Raw genomic sequence first — 20,815 nt, forward strand, 5'->3', positions numbered from 1 at the left:
TTTACTCAGATCAGACCACACCAGCCAAAAATGGCATGCAGTGCATCTGGTTGCCATTAAAACCTAACAGGACCATGCCGTTGAGTGACAGTGTGCCCTATCTAACTTTATCTAAATCCTGTCATTGACTGTCCAGCCCTAATAAGCTAATATGTTTTTCTGTAATTGCAATGCTCTCCAGAATTTATAATAAATCATCATATGTCTCTCTCTCTCCCAGATTCCACACAGTAGCTGGTCTACTGTAGTATACTCACTCCTCACATAGTCCTCGGGAGGGAAGTACTCTTGCGTGCCTGATGGGTAAGCTTGAATAATACACCATATTTTCTAATATGAGAAACATTGTAAACATATATGATGTAATTTAATAAAAGTAATAAAAAAAAGTTCCCAGACTACTGGATTGATGCATAATACATAGAAACTTTTATAGCCAGAGTCTTTGAGGAGATCAGCTTGACCTTGAGGGTTTCGGGGTTCATCAGCAGGTTCTCCAGCTTAATGTCACGGTGAAACACCGTGATCACTGTTCGATGGAGCTGCTTCCCTAACAAGGACTTTTGTCGACAAATTGTTGTCAGTATGATTGCATTAAAAAATAAAATAAAATAAAAAACACCAGCAAGCATTGCCTACATACAGTGTTGATCATGTATTTCATGTTATTTGGCTTTCTGGCAATTATCACTGCCACCTGTACAACAAAACAACATTGATTGCCATACATTTACAACATGACAAGGGCACTACTTAATTAAGACAAATCACTGAAATTAAATATTCTAAGAAAATGACAATACCTCAAGGCCACCCTCTAAGCATTTCATTTAATTGATGGAGCCGAATCCTCGCTCACCAAACTTTCTGCCCATTTCATAACTCAGAAAGTCATCTGTTATTAAGATTAATAATTTAGTTTATGGTAGTAAACACACCCTCAGTCCACTCTGCTGTTGTGAGCTGATTCTGGACTGGAGCTAGGTGTCCATAAACCTGCTGATCTGCAGGGGTTAGGACTTCAAGACCACTGGAAAGAGGTTCCTGAAGACCATGATCCTCTTGAGACCAGGCAATAGACTTTAGAGAAGGATATTAAGACAGGAATATCAAACAAAAGCATGTTTTGAACAAATAATAATGAAATATAGCATTCTTATATTATGAAGATTCTTAAATATGCACATACACACACACACACACACACACACACACACACACACAGTGGTGGGCAAAGTTATTAGAACACTATTTTCACCTGCTAAAATGTTTTTAAGTCTGTTATTTCTATCTTTTGCTGTAGTGTTGTTTATGTATAAAAAAATTATGCGAATAAAATCTTTTAATGCATTTCCAGAATGAATCAGCTGTTTGAACAAAACGAATGAATGCATGAAGGGATGTATGACTTTTATAAAGACATTTATCGCCACCTGCTGGTGGTTTATCTTTAATATTTAGAGTACTGTATTACTTCATTGTAATAATGGAAAATTTTAAAGGGGTCCTATTATGTTTTTTAACTTTTTGAATTTTAGTTGGTGTGTGTGTGTGCATGTGTGGGCATAAAAATGATCTACAAAGTTACAAATCTCAAAGTCCACTCCAAAGGGAGATATTTTGATCTTAATAAATCCCTTTTCAAGAACTACAACGAGCGGCTCGTTTGGACTACAGCATTGTTTTCCGGGTTGTTGTGATGTCACAAAGCATTAGATAATCATTAAAATAATTCCCGCCTTCAGAAATTCGAATGGTTGGGGGTGGGGAGGGGCGTGGTTAGAACACTTGGTTAAAGCTGCAGTAAGGAACTTTTGACGCTCTAGCGGTTAATAAACAGAACTGCTTGCGTCTTGCGGAAGAACATCATAGCTGGAACTACTTCTCTCTGTTTATGTCTATGAAGAATCACAAAGGTACTGGGTTACTCCACCGCGGTAACCCCGAATCAATCTAAAATAGTCCGAATATAAACACTTATTATAGGTGCACCCTAGTGATTCAGGACAAGCCAAAAACACAGTTTGGAAAATGGATTCATGGTGTACTTGCTTATTATATACATTTTTCTACATTTTGAACACAAACAAAGTTACGGACCGCAGCTCTGATTGGTTGTTTTTTACCGGGAGCGGATGACTTTCTGCAAATTGCAATAGGACCACTGGGAGGAGCCAGAGGAGCTTGATTTTTTTCACAGATTATCTGTCTCATATTCTACTGTCAGGAAATAATGACAGGTTTAACAAATATGTAAAAAATATATTTTTTACAAAAGTTCCCTACTGCAGCTTTAAGGGCATCAGGCAAGATCGTGACGACAAAGAATAAGTGCTGCTGTAGCCTCATGTTTTCCCCATGTTGAAGAAACGCTGTTTTTTATCATTCACATGCAACCTGAATAATAATTATGTATGTAAATATGTATTACAGTTATGAAAAAGTTTTTATAAATTGCTGACATTACAATACTGGACAGTTATGTAATCTGCACAATTTACATTTGAATTATGAGAATATGGCACAAATCAATTCTACTGTATAACATTTGAATTGCATGCATTTCACTGCAATTCATGTTATAGCTTAAAGAACAATAAACATAATTCATATTAACATTGTTTTAAAGCAGTTGTTGGCATTGAATCTAAAACGTGATTTAGTCAAAAACTCGGGGTCTGAATCCTGCTCAAATTAATAAAGTAATATTGACGCCATCCTTGTTGCTTTGGTAAGGGACGGGGCAGTACTGAAACACTGTCTTAGCTGTTCGCCAATCAAAACACACTGGGACAGCTAACCAATCACATCACATTTCGGAAGGCGGCCCTTCATCAAACCTGGAAATAATCGAGCCATTTGTGCCAGGCTGGGGAGAAAGGTATTGTAAAACTGTAAATTATGTGAAAATTATGCGTTTTCTTGAACCACCTATATGTGTGTATGTGTGTGTGTGTGTGTGTGCCATTTCTTCCAATAAAGATAGATAGAAGATGTCTGAAAAATGAGGTCTGCTGATTTGGTTTTACCAATTTACTAATTTTCTTACCGTCTTTCTCTAGTTTTAGCAAGAGATGATCCTCCACTGCCTCCTCCTGGAAGATGTTCTTCATTCAGAGAAGAGAGGGACCAGAGAGAGACTGATAAGAGATCACACACACACACACACACACACACACACACACACACACACACACATTTGCACATGCCATACATTTTTGCCTTCAAACACATAAATAAATATAACTGTATGAAATCCTTATTAGGACAACAAATAAGTAAGTAAAGTCATATTTACAGAAGGAAACTTGGAGTTTGGTTGTGAAGTTGGAGGTGTTTATGTAGGACATAAAAGAAGGAAAAAGTATCAGTGTACAGTTTCGAACATAAACATACAAATAAATCACTTTTAAATGTATAAATATTTTTTTTTTAATGTATTTATTACAATCACAAAGTTCCATGTATTGTTACTCACTTTCTCAAAACTGTTCACTCTGTGTTAAACTGCGGATCATTTATCACTGCTTTGATGCAAGATGTATTCAATGACTACATCTGTAAAATCACATAAATCCAACAGGCAATTTCAAAACTGTTAAACTTCAAAGCCTTGCATTGTACAAACCTGAATAAAGACAGCAGTTTGCTAAATGTGCAGGAATACCAAACTGAAATATATTCTAAATCTAAAACTGAAATACTAGCAAAACAATTAGATGTAGTCTAGTTGATGTAACTTAGTTTTATTATCTGTACAGAAAGGGACACATTAGGAATAATATTCTAATGTAAACATGACCACGCAACACACTAAAGTGAATTAACAGTAGAGAGTGGAATCTGTCTTATGTAATGACATTTAACAAAAGAAAGCATTGTATTCCACCTTTTATTAGTGTTTTTCTTTCTTTTTTTTAGGTCATTCATTGTTTTATAAGTGTCAGAGTACTTGTTGGGTGACAAGCTTTGCTAGTGTTATTGAAGAACCAGTTGATTTGAGTGTTTTGTTCGATGTGTTTTGTTCGTTTTAGTACATTCTGAATGTGCAATTAACTGCTGTGCCAAGCTTGAAATCTGAGTTTTGATATAGTGATCTAACTTTTGAGAAATGTATCCTAAGTTATTGTAAAATATGCAATAGACGTTTAACGTTGTTTTTTTTAAATAATATTTTAAAATGTACAACAAAACAGTGAATTCATTAATAATTTATCAGCAAATTTTTGCTATATTATTATTATTATTTGTCCATGTAACTGCTAGCTTTTCTTTAGTTTTGTCAGGCCATTGTAAACACTTGGACGTGAGTTTTCCAGAAGTTTCCTAGCAACCGCTGACGCTGATGTCACTGTGTGCGGACATATTGCTCGAGCTCTCCAGCGATAAAAGTGCACCTGTTGAAATGGATGTATTATCTGAAGCGAAGTCTAAACCGCTTTCCACGCTGTCAGTATTCAGCTTTATACCTCCCAGAAGGACAGAGCCCAGAGAAATGCGATATTTCAACTGCAGCCCCAAGGTAAGAGGCATCGCTCATTCAAATCCTCCTGCAATCACTATACGTTTATCCCTTAAAACTCATGTTTAATCATAATGCACGTTTAAACGACATTTATAGTGAAAATAACTTATTCATGCCTTAAAATGGCTAGAATGTAACTTTTCACCCTTACCCTGTGTATCATACCCGGATGATAATGAATATGCAAATTCATCCCCGCCTCCATTCACTTACATCAGCAGCGGGTACTTACTCGATTAATAAACACTTCACAAGGACAAGTGTCAGTTGAAGAGTAATTCAGCCATATACGTTTGAGCTGATTTCTAGTAAGTAGAGAAAGAGAATTACACTGGGTAGTGACAACAAGTCTCATTACAAGAATAGTAATAATGTGTATCGCATTGGACAAGTAACGTAGCCTAATTGATAGCGTTTTACTTTGATACGTATAAATAACTAATAATGTGTTGCTTGTGTTACACAAACAATGTTACCAGGTTTTCACAAAAACAAAAACAAACAAACAAAAAAAAAAACCCGTCCAATTAATACTCAAATCTAGCCTCAATCGATCTTCGGTGGGGGACCATCGGGAAAACCATGGCAACTTGTTCCTATAATATGCTAATTCTATATTTAATGATATTCATATAATATGCAAATTATATATTTAATAATATTCCTATAATATGATAATGATATGAAAATCCCCGCCCCCAACTTGTCAGGATTGGTCACATGTTTGTAATGGTAAAATGTTTCAAACCACAATGCAAAAGACAATTTTACTGATATGGTTTGTCTTAAAGCATATTAAAAACAGCAGAGAGACATAAACAATGTTAAAAACGTATAAAAAATGAAATGGATGTCTTGACATAAAATACAAATCCTTGTGGCATTTGCAAACAAATGTTCACTTGGCTATGTCTGCACAATAAATACATTATAGGCCTATTAGTATATTTAGTTAAAATATAGGTTTACAATTTAATTTTTTTTAGTTGTATTTTTCTTTTATAAATGCTATTAATTACATTTCTATATATTTTAGTGTCACTTGACCACGTTTTGGTACACATTTTCTAAATTTGTCTCATACTACAGGCCCCAGAGAGGTCTCTGTATGACTGCTTACACCAGAGCACTGAGGACTACGATAACAAACTCCACCGTGATGACAGAAAACACACCAAATCCCGGGGCCTGGACATCTTCAGTGAGGTGCGCTTTTTCCCAAAACCCCACAGAGACCCATACATGTCAGCTCGGCAGTCCATGCATTGTGTGTTGATCTTTTTTTAACAATGCTCTCTAGAGGACCTAGATCCCAATACATTTCATCTCAACTTCCCATCTTAGGAGTCGTCTAGACCAGCACCGGTTCTGTCCTCATCTGTGTATGGCCGATTTCCCCCGCTGCCGTACGACTCGGGGAGGAGCTTTGCTCGTGTTGCTCACATTCGTTCTGATTTCTACAGTAAGAATGGGATCACCTGGACCGTGGAGGAAGGCTTTGGATCTGTGGCACCCGTCTAAATTTGTCTCTAACATCTGGTCACAATCTGTCACTGCACATTACTGTCAATGTCAAAAAACAAATGTCTGATGCTACAGGCAGAGCAGATTGTTACTATCATCTATACAGTATAATATATTAATCACATGAATGTCTTTATGTTACATGGTGAATAAAAACATTGTCAACATTCTCATGTCCTCAATCATGCCTAAAAAACAGCCTAAAAATAAGAAATGATGTTCTGCAATAATAATTTATTAATGTTATCAAATAATTGATATTAATTAGTCCTGCAAAGCGATTAATCATAATTAGTAACACCCAAAATAAGTTTTTGTTTATTTAATATATGTGTATATACTGTGTATATTTATTATGTGCGTGTTTATATTCAAGAAATATATATTAATATTTATATATGTATATATTTAAATATATACATGTTTTTGTGTGTGTATATATATGTATGTGTATATATATTATATAAAATATAATAAATTAATATGAATATACATTGTATACACACATGTAAGCAAAAACATTCCTTTTGTTTGCTATTATTATTAATAGTACTATAATATATAGTACTATTATAGTACTATATATAGAAATGTTTTATTTCAATTGACAATGTTTCAACTATATATATATATATATATATATATATATATAGTTAAAACATTATCAATTGAAATAAAACATTTGGTTTCTTTTTTTTTTATGTGGTTTTGATTGGTTTTCATATGAAGCCTATTTAAAATTCATAGAGACTTTGGCATTTATATACAAAGACAGAGACTTTGACATTTATATATAAATTTTTAATGGAAAACAAAATGATAGCATCAAAACATGGCCACCTTTGTCAATTGTCTTTATTTTACAAAATCTCTTCTGCTTTAAATTATGGATTGAGCAACACACAATTACAAGTCTGGGTTACACAGAGCCTCTGAGCCATCCATTACTTATAAAGCAATGCAAATAATCTAGTATATGTGGTGCAAACAGAACGCTGTAGAGCGCCACTAAAATAGGCCAACGTTATATTGAACTGTACATGTTTTAATTAGGTCAATGACTGACTGGTGTGTGACTGAGGTTCAAGGCATTACATTCCCTTGTGATAAGGATCGTGTCATCTCAGTGTGAACGAAGAAGGTTTTGAGATCCCCTTTGCCCTTCACATTGATGATCCCTCGACAGGAACACGTGTAGCCCAAGGTCTGCAAGATCCGACTCGTCTCCTCGGTGACCTGTGGAAGGAAGCACACGAGATGTGATCCACTGAAAAACCCAGAAATAATTCAGCAGGCTTGTAAAGTAAGTAGGTCAGAACAAGGATCGACCTGGATTTTCCCAAGCACCCCTGTGCTTTCCATCCTACTGGCTACATTCACAGAGTTCCCCCAGATATCGTATTGTGGTTTCTGTGCTCCGATTACTCCTGCAATTACTGGGCCGTGGTTTATTCCTGAGGAGAGAAAAGCCGGAAACATTTGATACATCCTGAATGCGTTATGAAGTCTGCAGCACAAGGCTATTATGAGACTCTCTGCTATTTAGGAAAGGCAAATAAAATGCTGCCGGCCGTAAAAGTGCTGATGGGCCCTGCTTACCCACTCGTAGCTTGAAGTCATTAAAGGAATGTTTGTTGATGACGTCAAGCTTCCCCACCAAAGCAAATGCAAACTCCACCATTGTCCCAATGTGCATGTACTGCCGGTCGTGGTCCTTCAGAATATGAACAGGGCACTATCAATGCACACATCTCTGTTTTGACTACACCCTGAGACTCTCAAGCAAGAAACACCACAGCAAGGTCCTACAATAGGTCTAACGAGACTGTGCAATCAATCCAGTGTAACCTTTATGAGAGTTATAATTTAGAGCTGAACACAACAGCTCACATTAGTACCTGTGCGTACTCTGGTCCAGGGGTCACATTCAGCCCCGTTGCAGCCATGTATGTGCTGCCAATCGTTTTGATCTTCTCCACACCACTGAATTTGGGTTTTGACAGCAACTGTTGAGAACAAAAGCATTAAGAGGAGATGTTAATGTATTTGATCTCGGCAGACTAGATCTGCTGTTCCATACTGCCCATACTACACTCTTTATTAGGATCCTAGTTGGTTTAGTTTACACAAAAATAAAAATTCTGTCATGGAACTAGAACATGGAAACTAGTTCGATTTCATTTATATAAGTAAAACTCTTACTTAGGACCTGCCCCCCTTTTTACTGTTGTGTCAAGCTTTTAAACTAGAACTTAGTTCTGCTATTAAAGTAGGTATTACATAATTGCTCTTATCTCAAAAGCCAGACTGTTGACTAGTCTGATCCACTTTTCTGCTTATTATAGCCAAGAACCGCCCACCTAAACTGGAAGAGACCATCTAATCGTCACATAAAGCAGCCAGAGTTCATTTTATTTTTATGTGCCATTTATGGGTGGATTTATCTGAAACTGCTGATACCACAAAGACTATTTTTTTCAAAGGGGTACATTTTCTCTAAGCAATTTTTTTTCAATAAAGTGCTATTTTAGGATAATTTATGAAATATTCTGTTTAAAACTAGCCAAAGGACCAAAGCATATGCCTACAACTAGGGATGCACAATATTGGATTTTGGCCGATATTCGATATGCCGATATTTTCAAAATAATTTTGGCCGTTGCCGATACCGATATCGATATATATACAAATTTTTCGCCTGATATATTTAAATTTTACTGAAGAGAAATCCATGTATCTCTTCTGTACTGATTCTACCATAAATGTATTATTTTACAAATGTAGACAGACATTCACATCTGAAAAACAGGTCAATTATTTCACTTGGAGAATATCGGTTTGGCTCATCGGCAGAAATATTCATATCGGCCGATACCGATGTTGTGCCAATATTATCGTGCATCCCTACCTACAACGCGTAATATCATCTGCTTATCGTTCTTCGATTTAGTTTTTGAGGTATATCAGGGCCTGTAGTGTAGCTTTCCACAGCATCTGAAATCAAAATAGGGTTGTGTCAGTGAGTTTACCTCATCAAAATCTGCTATAATCTCATTAAGCAGCCTGAGACACTCCAACCCCTCCTTATTAACGTCAGATTCCGTGTAAAATTCCTTGAAGTCTGGGATGGAGGCGAACATCACACACACCAGATCGTACGACTGATGGTAAAGATCCTGTCAAAAATGCAGCATACAAAATATATCTGGTCATAAAGACATAACAGACGCATTTTCACAGTTTTTTTTTTTTTTCCAGACATTTAAATGCTACTTACCTCATTTTTCCAGTTTCGCCCCAGGAAATGCTCTGCCACATGGGCAGGAAGTACGTTCTCCAAAAGCACCCGGTTCAGGTTCTCCATGGTCTCGATCTCCTCACACTCCTTCTTAAACTTGTTCCTCCACAGGAAGTCTAACCTACAGTAATATTCATTCTGTTACAAGAGGACACAGAGGTAAAGAGATGGTACACATCTGATCACCGTAATGTGGCTTTCAAGATGACAAAGAAAACAGAATCAAAAGCACACAAGGACAGTTCATCTTATGGTATATTTTTACGGATTTTTCATGCATAAAGGGCTGCTATCATGAAAAATCGCTTCAATTTTCTCTTAGTTGTAGCTTTGTGTTCCAGTAGACATTCATTGTGAAACATATATCTTGAATCAGTGGAAATGGCACCTTGAAAGGCATTAAGTATGCACGGATTTCTCACTCAGTCTATATTTGCTTTTGCTTATTTTTGTCTGGTTCATTGCTTTGGAGAAAAATCAGTCCTCGGCTTACTGATCAACCTGAACACTGCATTACTTATAAATGAATTCACCTAACAGCACATTTCAAAAATACAGAGTTCATCAGACAGGCCTATTATCTAGGGACAAATAGCCTCTCACAACAGAATTAAAAGCACACAGTGAAAAAATCAAGTCTGACCCACGGCCGACCTGAAGAGATACTGAAAAGTTTTCAATGCAGACTGAAAAACACAATTCTCTCCATATTGTATACTGTGAAAAAACCTATTTCTTATAGTGGTATTTATTAAAGGCTTTTTCGTAGGAAAGCTTTATGGTATTGTGCAGTCAGAAGCTGATGAGTGCTGATAATGACTGAAGCCATAGAATCTGGGAACATATTTGTGCTGCCACAAAACTTCTAAAACAACACATTTCAAGGTGAGACGTGACTATTTTTAGATTAGGCTAATACATATTATTAAAATGTCATTGCATTAACATTCAGGGATCTTTTACAATTGAATCAACTGAATAACTTTAATTAAAAGGAAGTACTACTGAAGGAAAGGAAAGTACTACTTAAGTTAAACTCATTCTGCCAAATACCACACAATGATGCACTTACAATGGAATCGCATTCTGGAGATGAAAAGGCAGAAATGTGATGCTTTCATTTTGGTACAAAGGCTTTTATTAACTCTTCCTTAAAAATGTGTATACTGCGTATTTAAGTTTCAATCGTCATTTCAGTGGTGAAACTAAAACATGCATCACTGTAATTCCTGTGGGTGGATTTTTCTCTCCATGTACCTCCGAGATCTCCAAATTAAAATGATTCTTAAAGGAGCAGTTCACCCAAAAATTGAAAACTGATTAACCCTCAAGTCATCCAAGATGTAGATGAGCTTGCTTCTTCATGGGAACACATTTATAGAAATTTAGCATTACATTATTTTCTCACCAATGAATCCTCTGCAGTGAATGGGTGCCGTCGGAATAAAAGTCCAAACAACTGATAAAAACATTACAATAATCCACGAGTAATTCAAACTCCAGTCCTTAAGTTAACATCTTTTGAAATGAAAAGCTGCACGGTTATAACAAACAAATCCATCATTAAGGCATTATCACTTCTGTCTAAAAACCAGTCCATAATCCATAATAATGCTTCCTTCAGTGAAAAAGGTGCTTGATCTATGCATATTTCTCTCCTGATTCAGACAAGATGACTTTTTCACTGGAGAAAACAATAGTATGGACAGAGGACTGTTAAAAACATCTTAAAGATTCTTACAAACATGAATCTTTTCATTTCTAAAAGATGTTAATTGATGGATGTGGATTACTTGTGGATTATTGTGATGTTTTTATCCGCTGTTTGGACTCTCATTCTGACGGCACCCATTCACAGAGCAAGAGCACAAGAACACAGAGCAAGTATGACAGCAGTGTTGAAGCTGAGGATTTCAGACTGAAAGAGACTCACCTGTCTGGCAAGCACAAGCAAAGTGACGAAGAAAATGAACAACGACACGGAGCCCATGGTTTTCAGATCTTTAAGAACACCTGGCCTGTGGGGGGAAAAACAGAAACATAAACTTTAAAAGTCAAGAGGACACAAAAATGACAAAAGTTTTGTGTCTAGAGTATACAATTGTGTCTAGAGTATACAATTGTATTGGCTATACAAACTCCTCAGCAACTTTGTGTTCGTCTAACCAAATTCAGATTATATATGTCATAGGCACGGGCATAAATGTTGCATTTGTTGCAGTGGCCAATTTGACCCATTCCGTAATCTTAATCCATTCAGGAATGTTTAACAAAGGCAAGGAAAGGAGAAAAACAATAAAAGAAACAAAGAAAAAATAATACCACAGAAAAAAAAATTAAGAGAGAAATACAATAGGCTGTCGTTTAAAAATGTTTTTCATCCTTCACTGTTAAATCCTCCAAAAAGACTAATCCAAACAAAGCCTGGCATCTCAGCAGCAGCACCTGTCACTCATAATCCCTGGAGATACTGAGAGACCTACTGGAAAAAGTCTTCATTATTTTACTCACTGTGTGTGTGTACATCTACAAATAAATAAAACTACAGATTTTTTTTGTGACAACTTTTTGTGACTACTATATGTGGGAGAAAATGGGAGTCCAGTACCGGTCGGGTTGCTTGGTCTTGTAGAGGGCCATGCTGTAGTCATCCAGTATGGAGGCGTGGGTCTGAAGAATGATGATATTATAACCCACTACAGCAGCAAGCATAATTATCATCTTCAGCTCATAGTTTATCCTCAGGAACACAGAGCATGAGATCAATCCCAGAATGCAGCTGTAGATGAAATACTGCCGGGGCAGAGACAGCCAGTCAGATTCACATCTGTACATTCATCAGGGCCAATCAGTATCAATCAAAAGAGAACTATGAAGCTTGAATGTAAATGCTAAGTATTTAAAGAGCAGGTCATATGGGTTTTTAAAAAAATATCTCTTTTGCAGTTTATAATGTAGCTATCCTTAAATGAAAACAATCTGCAAAGTTGTTAATCAAAAAAGTTAAGGATAAATAAAGATATCGTCTCTCAAAAGAGAGTCGACTCAGAGTCACCTTAACGAGTCATCATATTTTCGAATCTTTTGCCTGTAACCGGTATACGTCACTCGGTAACACATATGTATCATCCCCGCCTGCCCGTTAAATACAAACAGAGTCTGACCTGCCCACAAACACTTCTGCTATTAGTGTGTTTACATCATTTTGAGATAACGCTGTGTTCAAGGATACCACAGAAATACAATTCGAACCTTTTGTTTTGTGCATGTCATTTTATCAATGATTGCTTCTCTAATCCTGACTTTTATCTTCGTTGGCTTCTAATCTTCTTAATTTGGACTAATAAGCTCTCCGAACCACAACCTGTAAGTACGATTGATACATTATATGTACATTTTCAATCGAGTGCTCAATATATCTAATATGTGATGTATACCTAGTGCAGCTTTAGGTTTCCAGGGAAAACATATTACTGTCTTACTGAACTAGTTCTGATATTTCTCTGAGAACTTTACTATTTGCTAAGAATGTGTCGATTATTGTAGACTGATGGTGTTCTAATGATTTTGTTGTTACTTCATTTAATAATAAAGAATGTATTGTAACACACAGACTTTATAATAATTGTGAAATTGGTGTTTATACTCTGTTCTGTGTTCTGATTAAAAGTTAAGGCAGAGTGTATTTTGTCTGTCATTCTTCAAACATTACAGCAGACATATTGTGGTTTACAAACTGTATTGTTTCATCAGTTAGTCACGTTAGCACTCAGCTAATGTAGGCTATCCACCATTATTGTTTTAGTGTTCGCAGTTTAGCAGCTAAACTTTAGCTGTGGTCACAGTTGGTTTGCATAAGTGTTTTTGTATTTTGACATAATTATAAAAACGGATTGGCACACTATATTATTGTTTTATGTAAAGGTGCTTTTTCAATGGTAGCGCTGGCCTACTGGCTCAAAGACTCCTCTAGGCCAATCATAACAGGCTTGGCGTGCTGACCAATCAGAGAAGAGTAGGCTAATGGAAGGGAGGGGTTTGCTCCGATCTTGCTAGGAACTAATCATTTTGGAATCATTGGCAAATGACTCTTATATTAAATGCATATTCTGAGAAAATGTCAATGTTTTCTGAACTTAGATGCATTTAAACCTCTTTTAGGGGACTCCAACACATACTAGGACACTTTGAAATACCAGACAACCTGCTCTTTAATAACAGAAGCCTGAAATATTATAAAATAGATGTTACTAAGAAATGAAAACGTCATGTACACCAAGCGTCTTTTTTAAAAACCAATGTACTGTATCATTCTAGGAAAACGCTTGAGGACTCTTTTGTCCAGCATCTTGATATCTGTAGAGATCTACAGATATACAGTCATTCATAGCTCTCAGTGCATAACTATATTTTCCAGTATATCTTTCATCTGTGAAATGTCACTGCAGTGTCACCATACATAAGCACGCACAGTATACAGTGACTTATTATATCCTTATGGCGTGAGAAAAATTGGTTTATCACATGACAATCATAATTCATTGCAAGTCTGTTCTGTCAATGATAGATACAAAGCATTTTTTTAAAACCACCATCTCAAAAGTTGTCTCAAAATGTTTTCATGTGGGTTTTTAAATAAAAGGTTATTCATTTCACTCCATTCTGAGAAGCAAGTTATCAAGAATTGTGGGCAAAAGGCATGATATAAGATTTGTTGCAGCTTACTGGCAAGTAGAACTTGTTGTTTGAGGAGACTGTTTGACCATGTGGACCATCCATACTGTTGTTGGAAACGTTGAGTGGAGGTGATGCTATCATCTTGTCTTCGCCTAAGAAGAACTTAAAACCCAACAGATGGAGAAAACAATATTTAGAGCATTACAGCAGAAATTTTTGTTGCATTTGTGACAAATATGCATCATAGTAGTTCATAACACTTTTTTTTACACAAGTGCAAAATTCAACAGAAATCAATAAGCTGTAAGCAGATTGGAAAAACAGGATAACCAGCTGCCAACTTAGGCAGAACAGAAGTATCTATGGATACAGTTTTTGTCCAGTTGAAGCAGTATGTAATTGAAAAGATGCTGAGATGTCTGAAGCATGTTATCTGTGGTGTATGTGATTACTTTAATTCATTTATTATAGAAATACAGTGGACAAAAAATGTTTTGACACTTAAGACACAATAACAAATGCATAACTGTCACTGCAAGAGAACAAAATAAAAAAAAATTCAAACAAGTATAGCTGAACAGTGTAACATTTGATCTTAAGATATGTGAAACCAAAAAATTCAAGTATTCAGTCACATTCCTCTTGTGTTTCTCTTTCACAGAGACAACCACTCACTTGTGCTCAGGGATAACATAATTAGATCCATACTGGACCATAGCCCTAGTACTGTGATGCTAACCGATGAATACCGATGAAAATGAATCCAACCAGACAGCTGACACTGATTCTACTCTGGGCTTTACTGTGAACCACCACAGATTCCACAGCTAAAGCCCTCCAACTGGACCAAAAACTGATTTATCAGCCAACTTTCTAAATGAATGTGTCATGTAATATATTTTGTAAATACTGATAGGTTTATGTATGCTAGGAATGAAAATTGTACACCATTTAACAAAGAAGGCAACTGGCCTTTATATCATCTGTCTTTGTTGCAGTCTTTGACCAAGTTTATTACCTGATCTAAGCTCTCAAAGTTTGGTATGATAAGAGCTGAACTGTACCACTACATGTATTTTCTTCACATTATTATGAAGTTAAACAGTACCTATATCACATTTACTATCTGTGAGGTTCCTCAGGGTTTGGTACTTTGTCCCCTTCTATTTTCTATATACACAAAACTGGGACTTCTAACAAAACTTTAATAGCGTAGTGATATTTTGTAATATTATTTGGGGAAAATATCCTCTTTTACATGTCTTTCAGGTCACAAGAGGTTTAAAAAACTAGGTAAGATCAAGATTTTAGTATTACCCTTATTTCTAGTTCCCTGAATTACTGAACCATAAAGCCAGCAGGCTGTTGATATGTCGGCATAACCATAACCAAGGAAAGCACAGGATATTTTGCTTATTGGACATGCTCAATAATAACAAATTATACAGTATTTGAATCTAATAAATGTCAGTCATTAAAAGCAGTCTAATATAGCTGATATACTAGGTATTAAGTAGTAGTGATGCTCACCATATTGAACACGGCCATGACTAGGATAAGTGCAGTGGTTGCCATGGTGAGCGCAAGTCGTATCCAGGGCTTGTTGGTGATGACTTTAGAGGAGCTGGGGAGCCTGGGCACTGTGCAGGAGGCTGCTTTGCCCCATTGCTACAGCAACAAGAGAAAAGTAGAAAACAAAACAAAAACGAGCTTAACTCCCACCAATGTCATTAGCATATCTGCTTCTATTCCAAATGCTCAAGGTTATGACTGTGCCCCACAAGCCAGAGACACATTAATAAACATAACTTTACAGTAAGTGAACATATAACAAAACAAAAAAAAAAGCCATCTAAATCAACTTGAAGGAGGAAGTGAACATGAAGCGTCAATCACAATTAATTTTACTTCCATAATTTATATAAAAATGTAATTGACTAAATTAAGGACTTCTTCCCTTCTGAAACATATCTGGTATAGTTTTCCTTCCTTGTAATGTCTGACCCTCCTTGGACCCCAACAGCAATTTCATTGGCTGAAACGAAATTTCCCATTGTTTGTTTCAATCAGTTAAAAAAAAAATAATAATAATACAGTTTAGAATTGTAGCTTAGCACACCACTATTTACCAGCAACCGATTTTCGGTGATTTTGAAAGAGGAATTTAAGAATCTGTCTTAGATCTACTGATCCTAAATCCTGACAGACCATCACATGAAAAAGTAAGGTGAAGTACATTGTATTTAGCATTTAAGGTAAATAAGAAGGCATCAGACAAATGATTCACTTAAGTAACGTTAGTAGCAAGAACTTCATGCCAGTTCCTCTCTGCTTCCCTTCTCTTCATTGTAAGTCAAATGAGCCTGATTACCGAGTCTCTCACCTTTTGTTTGTAATGGCTCTTGGTGCCTCTGTCCCAATCTTTGAGTAGTTATGCTTGTTGGATTAGGAATGGTGAAATGGGGCAGGTTGTTATACCTGAATAGTTCATTTGCATGCTGTGTTTAAGGTCGTCACCCAGATGCTTTGTCTCCATTTCTAAGCAATGCCCCCTAAAGGTATATAAACTACAATGTATCACTGCCTTAGTTAGACTTTTGATGACTTCAGCATCATGCAGCGCGTTCTCAATAAAGAGTCCTGCTGAAGATACCCAACAGTCTCCTGGCCCTCGCTTTTGAGTTTCCAACAGTGGCCATGAAGAAACTGAGATCTGTTTGTAAAACTCACCTTGCACTGGCTGCAGTACTAATGTAATGATTGTAGAGGCTGTGTAACCTTTAGTGAATTTATGCTACACTGTCAGGATGAGTATTAACGGGGCTGAAGTGGAACAGCCCTTTACAAAACACTTAACCTAGACCCTGTAGAAGAAAGCTTCTGGCTTAAATCAAAAAGAAATAAAAGAGGTAGAGGAGCTAAACAAACAACAAAAAAAAAAAAACTCTCACCAGCCAATCACACATTAGTTACATCGTCAATACAAAAAACAGCTTTCAATATTTAAACCTATCACTTCTACTGGATAACCTTAACCTATTTTTATATTTTTAAATCTGTGGGCCGAATGTGAACTCTAACATCAGATAAATGGGAAACAAAACTGAGAAAGCCTCTTAACTAGATTCCACAGAGCTCCAGGCACTTATGACTTTGACAGTTATCTGTGAAACCAAAAGAGGGTCCTACCATAAAAGAAACTCAGATTGTGAGTGCCAGAGCTTTATAAAAATGGCCCCATTTGAACATGTTTTTGAAAGTTTTTGAAAGAGGTCTTTTTATCCTCAAAAAGGCTGCATTTATTTGATTACAAATATAGCAAAAATTGTAATACTGTGAAATATAATCACAATTTAAAATAAATGTTTTCTATTTTAATATATTTTAAGTGTCTTCAGTGTCACATGATCCTTCAGAAATCTTTATAGTATGCTGATTTGATGCTTAAGAAGCACCATAAATATAGGCATAATTTCTCTTTTGTTTTTTTTGGGGTGGAATATGACCAGAACATGTTCTTGACTGATTTCCCACGAGTGAATCTACAGGCCTTTGAATATTGAATAAGCCATTTCGCTCTAAGCTTTCATCATATATTAAAGAGGAAAGAGCAGGAGAAAGAAAATAGGGAGACATACAGCTGACATTTACTTAAGCCATTTATGTTCCACAGGTCCAAAGTAGCTTGTAATTTGATTACAGACAACGCTCCCTAAGGGCAGAGAAAGAGTGTTGTTCCTCGGGTTAAAACAAGGAAATTTCAGCCTCGTTTTGATATGGTGTTTTTTCCTCCCGGTATGGCATTTTGTCTAATAAGACGAGGGTCTCAAATGTGCGGAAACCTTAAATGATTTATTAAATGACATTTGAGTACACATTTATTTCCTTCATGGAAAATGGAAAAATATGTAACATGTCAACATCTGAATAGACTGAATAGACAAGCCAACCTGCCTCATTCACTGACAATTCACTCTCAAAGAAAGCTTCTTAATATTACCGTCCTCAAGTGCGAGCACCACTTACCAGTATGTGACCAGCAAAACAAATGGCGAGGATCAAGGCGAGCAGCAGGAAGGCCATTCCGAACGAAACTCCAAGAACGGTGGTTCTGTGAGAGACAAAATCATCAGAGATACTCCAAAGCATATGTATTCATCATCAGTTTTTTATTTATTGTAATTTAGCCTAATATTACTTCGTAGTGTCTATTTACACTAACATTGCCCACCATTGCGTTGTTGGACTAGTCAACATTACAAAACACGGCTGTCAAACAACAGCTCCAGTGGTAAAACATGTAGCGTAGACTTTTTGATGCGACTGACTCGAGTTCGAATCCGTCCTTTGCCGAATTCGTTCTTGTCCCTTGTCACATTTCATATCACATCAGAAATGCATTTATTTTCAATTAAAATTAAGGAAAAAAATCTAAAGCTGATAATGAAGTATTGGACAGGGTTCGGGTAGGTTTATGGACGGCTTTGTCCCGATAAGTCAGCATCCATTTAATAATATTAATAAAACTTACAATTTACACTCCTACATTATTATTGCATACAGTTTTATAAAGTACACTGAAGTGCAGATATTTGCCCCTATTTGCAAAAGTAGCATTAATTGCAGAAAATAAACAGAAGCTATGGCTATTTGCATTTGGTGTAAATAGCATCTCTCGCTAGTTAAACTTATTGCAAATAGCTGCTGCCCAAATTATTTCAGTTCGTTTAATTATTTAATCATTTGTAATCAAAGAAATCTATTTATTCTGATAATCAAAATTTTTGTAATTTAACTTAAACTTCTTTATTTCAGTTAGTTGCTAAGCAGCATTCACATTTCAAAAGTTCTTTCTGATACTTTTAATTTTTATTTAGCTTTAATTGTTGTAATTTTGATACTTCAGTTTAAACCGGCTGTATGTACATTGACATCTAGTAAGGCAAATGTCTTCTGTTTCTTTCCCGTGTAAGTTTGGTGAGCAGCTATGCAATGATATATATTCTAATATTTTTATTTTTAATTTCATTTTTCAGCTTTTAAGCGAAACAATTTTCAATAGATTTAGTTTTAGTTAACATATGCCTTCTTCAGTGTAGATCGTTGGAATCAATAGGAGAAAACAATTCTGATTGCTTAGAATAACAACAAAAGATATATTTTAATCAAGATTCAAGTTAACGTTCAAATAGAAGAAATAGTGTGAGACATACTAGAAGCTGAACTTCAAGGCTTTGGTGCTGCCAAAAAACAAGCAAGCATCACATATTTTAAAGGCTTTCTGGATATGGAAACAAAAGCATTTAGTTCTAGTCTTTGTGGTGCCATATCTCATTATAAATCTGATATAAAATCAATGTCAGGAGGTGAGAACTCTGCTTGAGAGAAAGTGCTGTGCTCTCGACTCTTGTGAATGCGTTTTCGTTAGGCATGAGCAGTAAATTAGGGTGAAGTCTTGCATAGATTTTTCTGACTTCATACAAAAGAGAGACATCATTTCCAAACCAAATTGGCCTCTGATTAAAAAAAAATCTATAACTGTCTCCTCAGGGCTGTCTTTTTCAGGCTGGCATTGACATTCTCATCATCCTGTTCTTTATCATTGCACTCATTTTCTCTCAATTGTATAGAAATGTTGTAATATTATTATGTGTCACTTGGTCTAAGAGCTGTGGGAGACAGCCGCGTAATTGCATCGCAAAAGACAATGAGATACTTGGAGGATGTGGTGGAGATGGCCCTTACTTTGGCAAGACTAAGAACTGCACTATGAAGATGCAGAAGAAAATGAGACAAGCACAGGTGACGTAGTACTTGAAGGCCGGCAGAGTTGTGGCTCTGTACTGTAAGAAAAAAAAAAAGCTATTACGGTTTTCTATACGTTTTTGTTCAGATGCAGATTTCTCTTTACAGTGAAGCACAGAGTATTTGCCTTTCAATAATACATCTGAAGGTGAAATGTACCTCTTTTTCGAGTGTCTTATTATGAAAGAACAGAGAAATCCTCTGAATGTCCTCCGACTTCAGCCACTGTCTGGTGGAAAGAAAGCATAAATTAAGTCATTTGTAACAATTCAATCTCATTGTCACGATGAATCGCTATTATAATAGCTTGTTGGGTGACACTGATGCAAAAAATACTCTAAAAGTGAAAAACTGTCAAACGAAGTGTTGTATTTTTTGTATTTAATATAAATAAATACATTTTTATTTAATTATTTAATATTATATAAATTATAATTTGTTTTATTAATTAATAAATCAACTGAATATTTTGTTTTTATTTTACTAAATACATTTTAAATTAAAATAAAATAAATCTAAAATAAAATAAATATGAAATATATAAAATAAATAAATAAATATATATATTGCTGATTTAGTTAAGATTTTGAATCCCATTGCGAGGTCAGACTTGATCCTTGTTAACATTTAGCTATTTAGCAATTCATGAATTACTCAATATGGATAAGATGCAAAGCATTATGGATGCTTACTTCTGTGAGTTAATGCCATCAATAATGCGAATGATTCTTTCGTTCAACTCCTCTTCAAATCTCTTTTTCTGAGATTTTGTTCTAAAAGGGAAAAGGAGAGAGAGAGTCTTTAAACAACCATGGAAATGTAAATGAGGTCAGTGTGAATGTACTGAAAGGTTATTTACTTGAATTTAGATTTTTGTTTTTTTGTGTTATGTAAAGCAATAAACAGTCAAAAAACTGACCTTTCAGACCTTTGCTGAAAGCTGTACTGCCCTAACGGCACATCCTGTAAGAAAAAAAAAGTGACAG

The 20,815-nt window shown here is 35.8% G+C and overlaps 2 protein-coding genes across 2 annotated transcripts in view; one reads left to right on the top strand and one right to left on the bottom strand.

The window, feature by feature from the left end:
* Positions 1-4,308: 4,308 nt before the first annotated feature.
* Positions 4,309-6,212, top strand: cfap90 (cilia and flagella associated protein 90). Its single transcript, XM_026290187.1, has 3 exons — positions 4,309-4,522; positions 5,615-5,731; positions 5,870-6,212. Exons 1-3 carry the CDS (start codon positions 4,346-4,348, stop codon positions 6,044-6,046), a joined length of 471 nt encoding a protein of 156 aa, XP_026145972.1. The 5' UTR covers positions 4,309-4,345; the 3' UTR covers positions 6,047-6,212.
* Positions 6,213-6,839: 627 nt separating this feature from the next.
* adcy2b (adenylate cyclase 2b (brain)) overlaps positions 6,840-20,815 on the bottom strand; it is a 74,112-nt gene continuing 60,136 nt past the window's right edge. The window contains exons 11-25 of the mRNA XM_026289094.1: positions 20,749-20,792; positions 20,522-20,602; positions 19,989-20,058; positions 19,770-19,867; positions 18,051-18,135; positions 15,555-15,692; positions 14,073-14,186; positions 11,956-12,140; positions 11,281-11,365; positions 9,327-9,485; positions 9,079-9,225; positions 7,948-8,055; positions 7,649-7,763; positions 7,379-7,503; positions 6,840-7,285 (exon numbers count right to left, since the gene is read on the bottom strand). Of these exons, the coding sequence (XP_026144879.1) occupies positions 7,133-7,285; positions 7,379-7,503; positions 7,649-7,763; positions 7,948-8,055; positions 9,079-9,225; positions 9,327-9,485; positions 11,281-11,365; positions 11,956-12,140; positions 14,073-14,186; positions 15,555-15,692; positions 18,051-18,135; positions 19,770-19,867; positions 19,989-20,058; positions 20,522-20,602; positions 20,749-20,792 (1,707 nt within the window). The 3' untranslated portion in view covers positions 6,840-7,132. The remainder of the gene's footprint in view (positions 7,286-7,378; positions 7,504-7,648; positions 7,764-7,947; positions 8,056-9,078; positions 9,226-9,326; positions 9,486-11,280; positions 11,366-11,955; positions 12,141-14,072; positions 14,187-15,554; positions 15,693-18,050; positions 18,136-19,769; positions 19,868-19,988; positions 20,059-20,521; positions 20,603-20,748; positions 20,793-20,815) is intronic.

This window comes from Carassius auratus, chromosome 19 (genome assembly GCF_003368295.1).
Source record: "Carassius auratus strain Wakin chromosome 19, ASM336829v1, whole genome shotgun sequence".
Lineage (NCBI taxonomy): Eukaryota > Metazoa > Chordata > Actinopteri > Cypriniformes > Cyprinidae > Carassius > Carassius auratus.

Excerpts from the sequence above, each read along its gene's own strand:
- cfap90 (XM_026290187.1), top strand. The coding sequence starts at position 4,346 with ATGTCACTGTGTGCGGACATATTGCTCGAGCTCTCCAGCGATAAAAGT. Across the intron at positions 4,523-5,614 it reads ATTTCAACTGCAGCCCCAAG|GCCCCAGAGAGGTCTCTGTA; the intron begins GTAAGAGGCATC and ends CTCATACTACAG. Across the intron at positions 5,732-5,869 it reads GCCTGGACATCTTCAGTGAG|GAGTCGTCTAGACCAGCACC; the intron begins GTGCGCTTTTTC and ends TTCCCATCTTAG.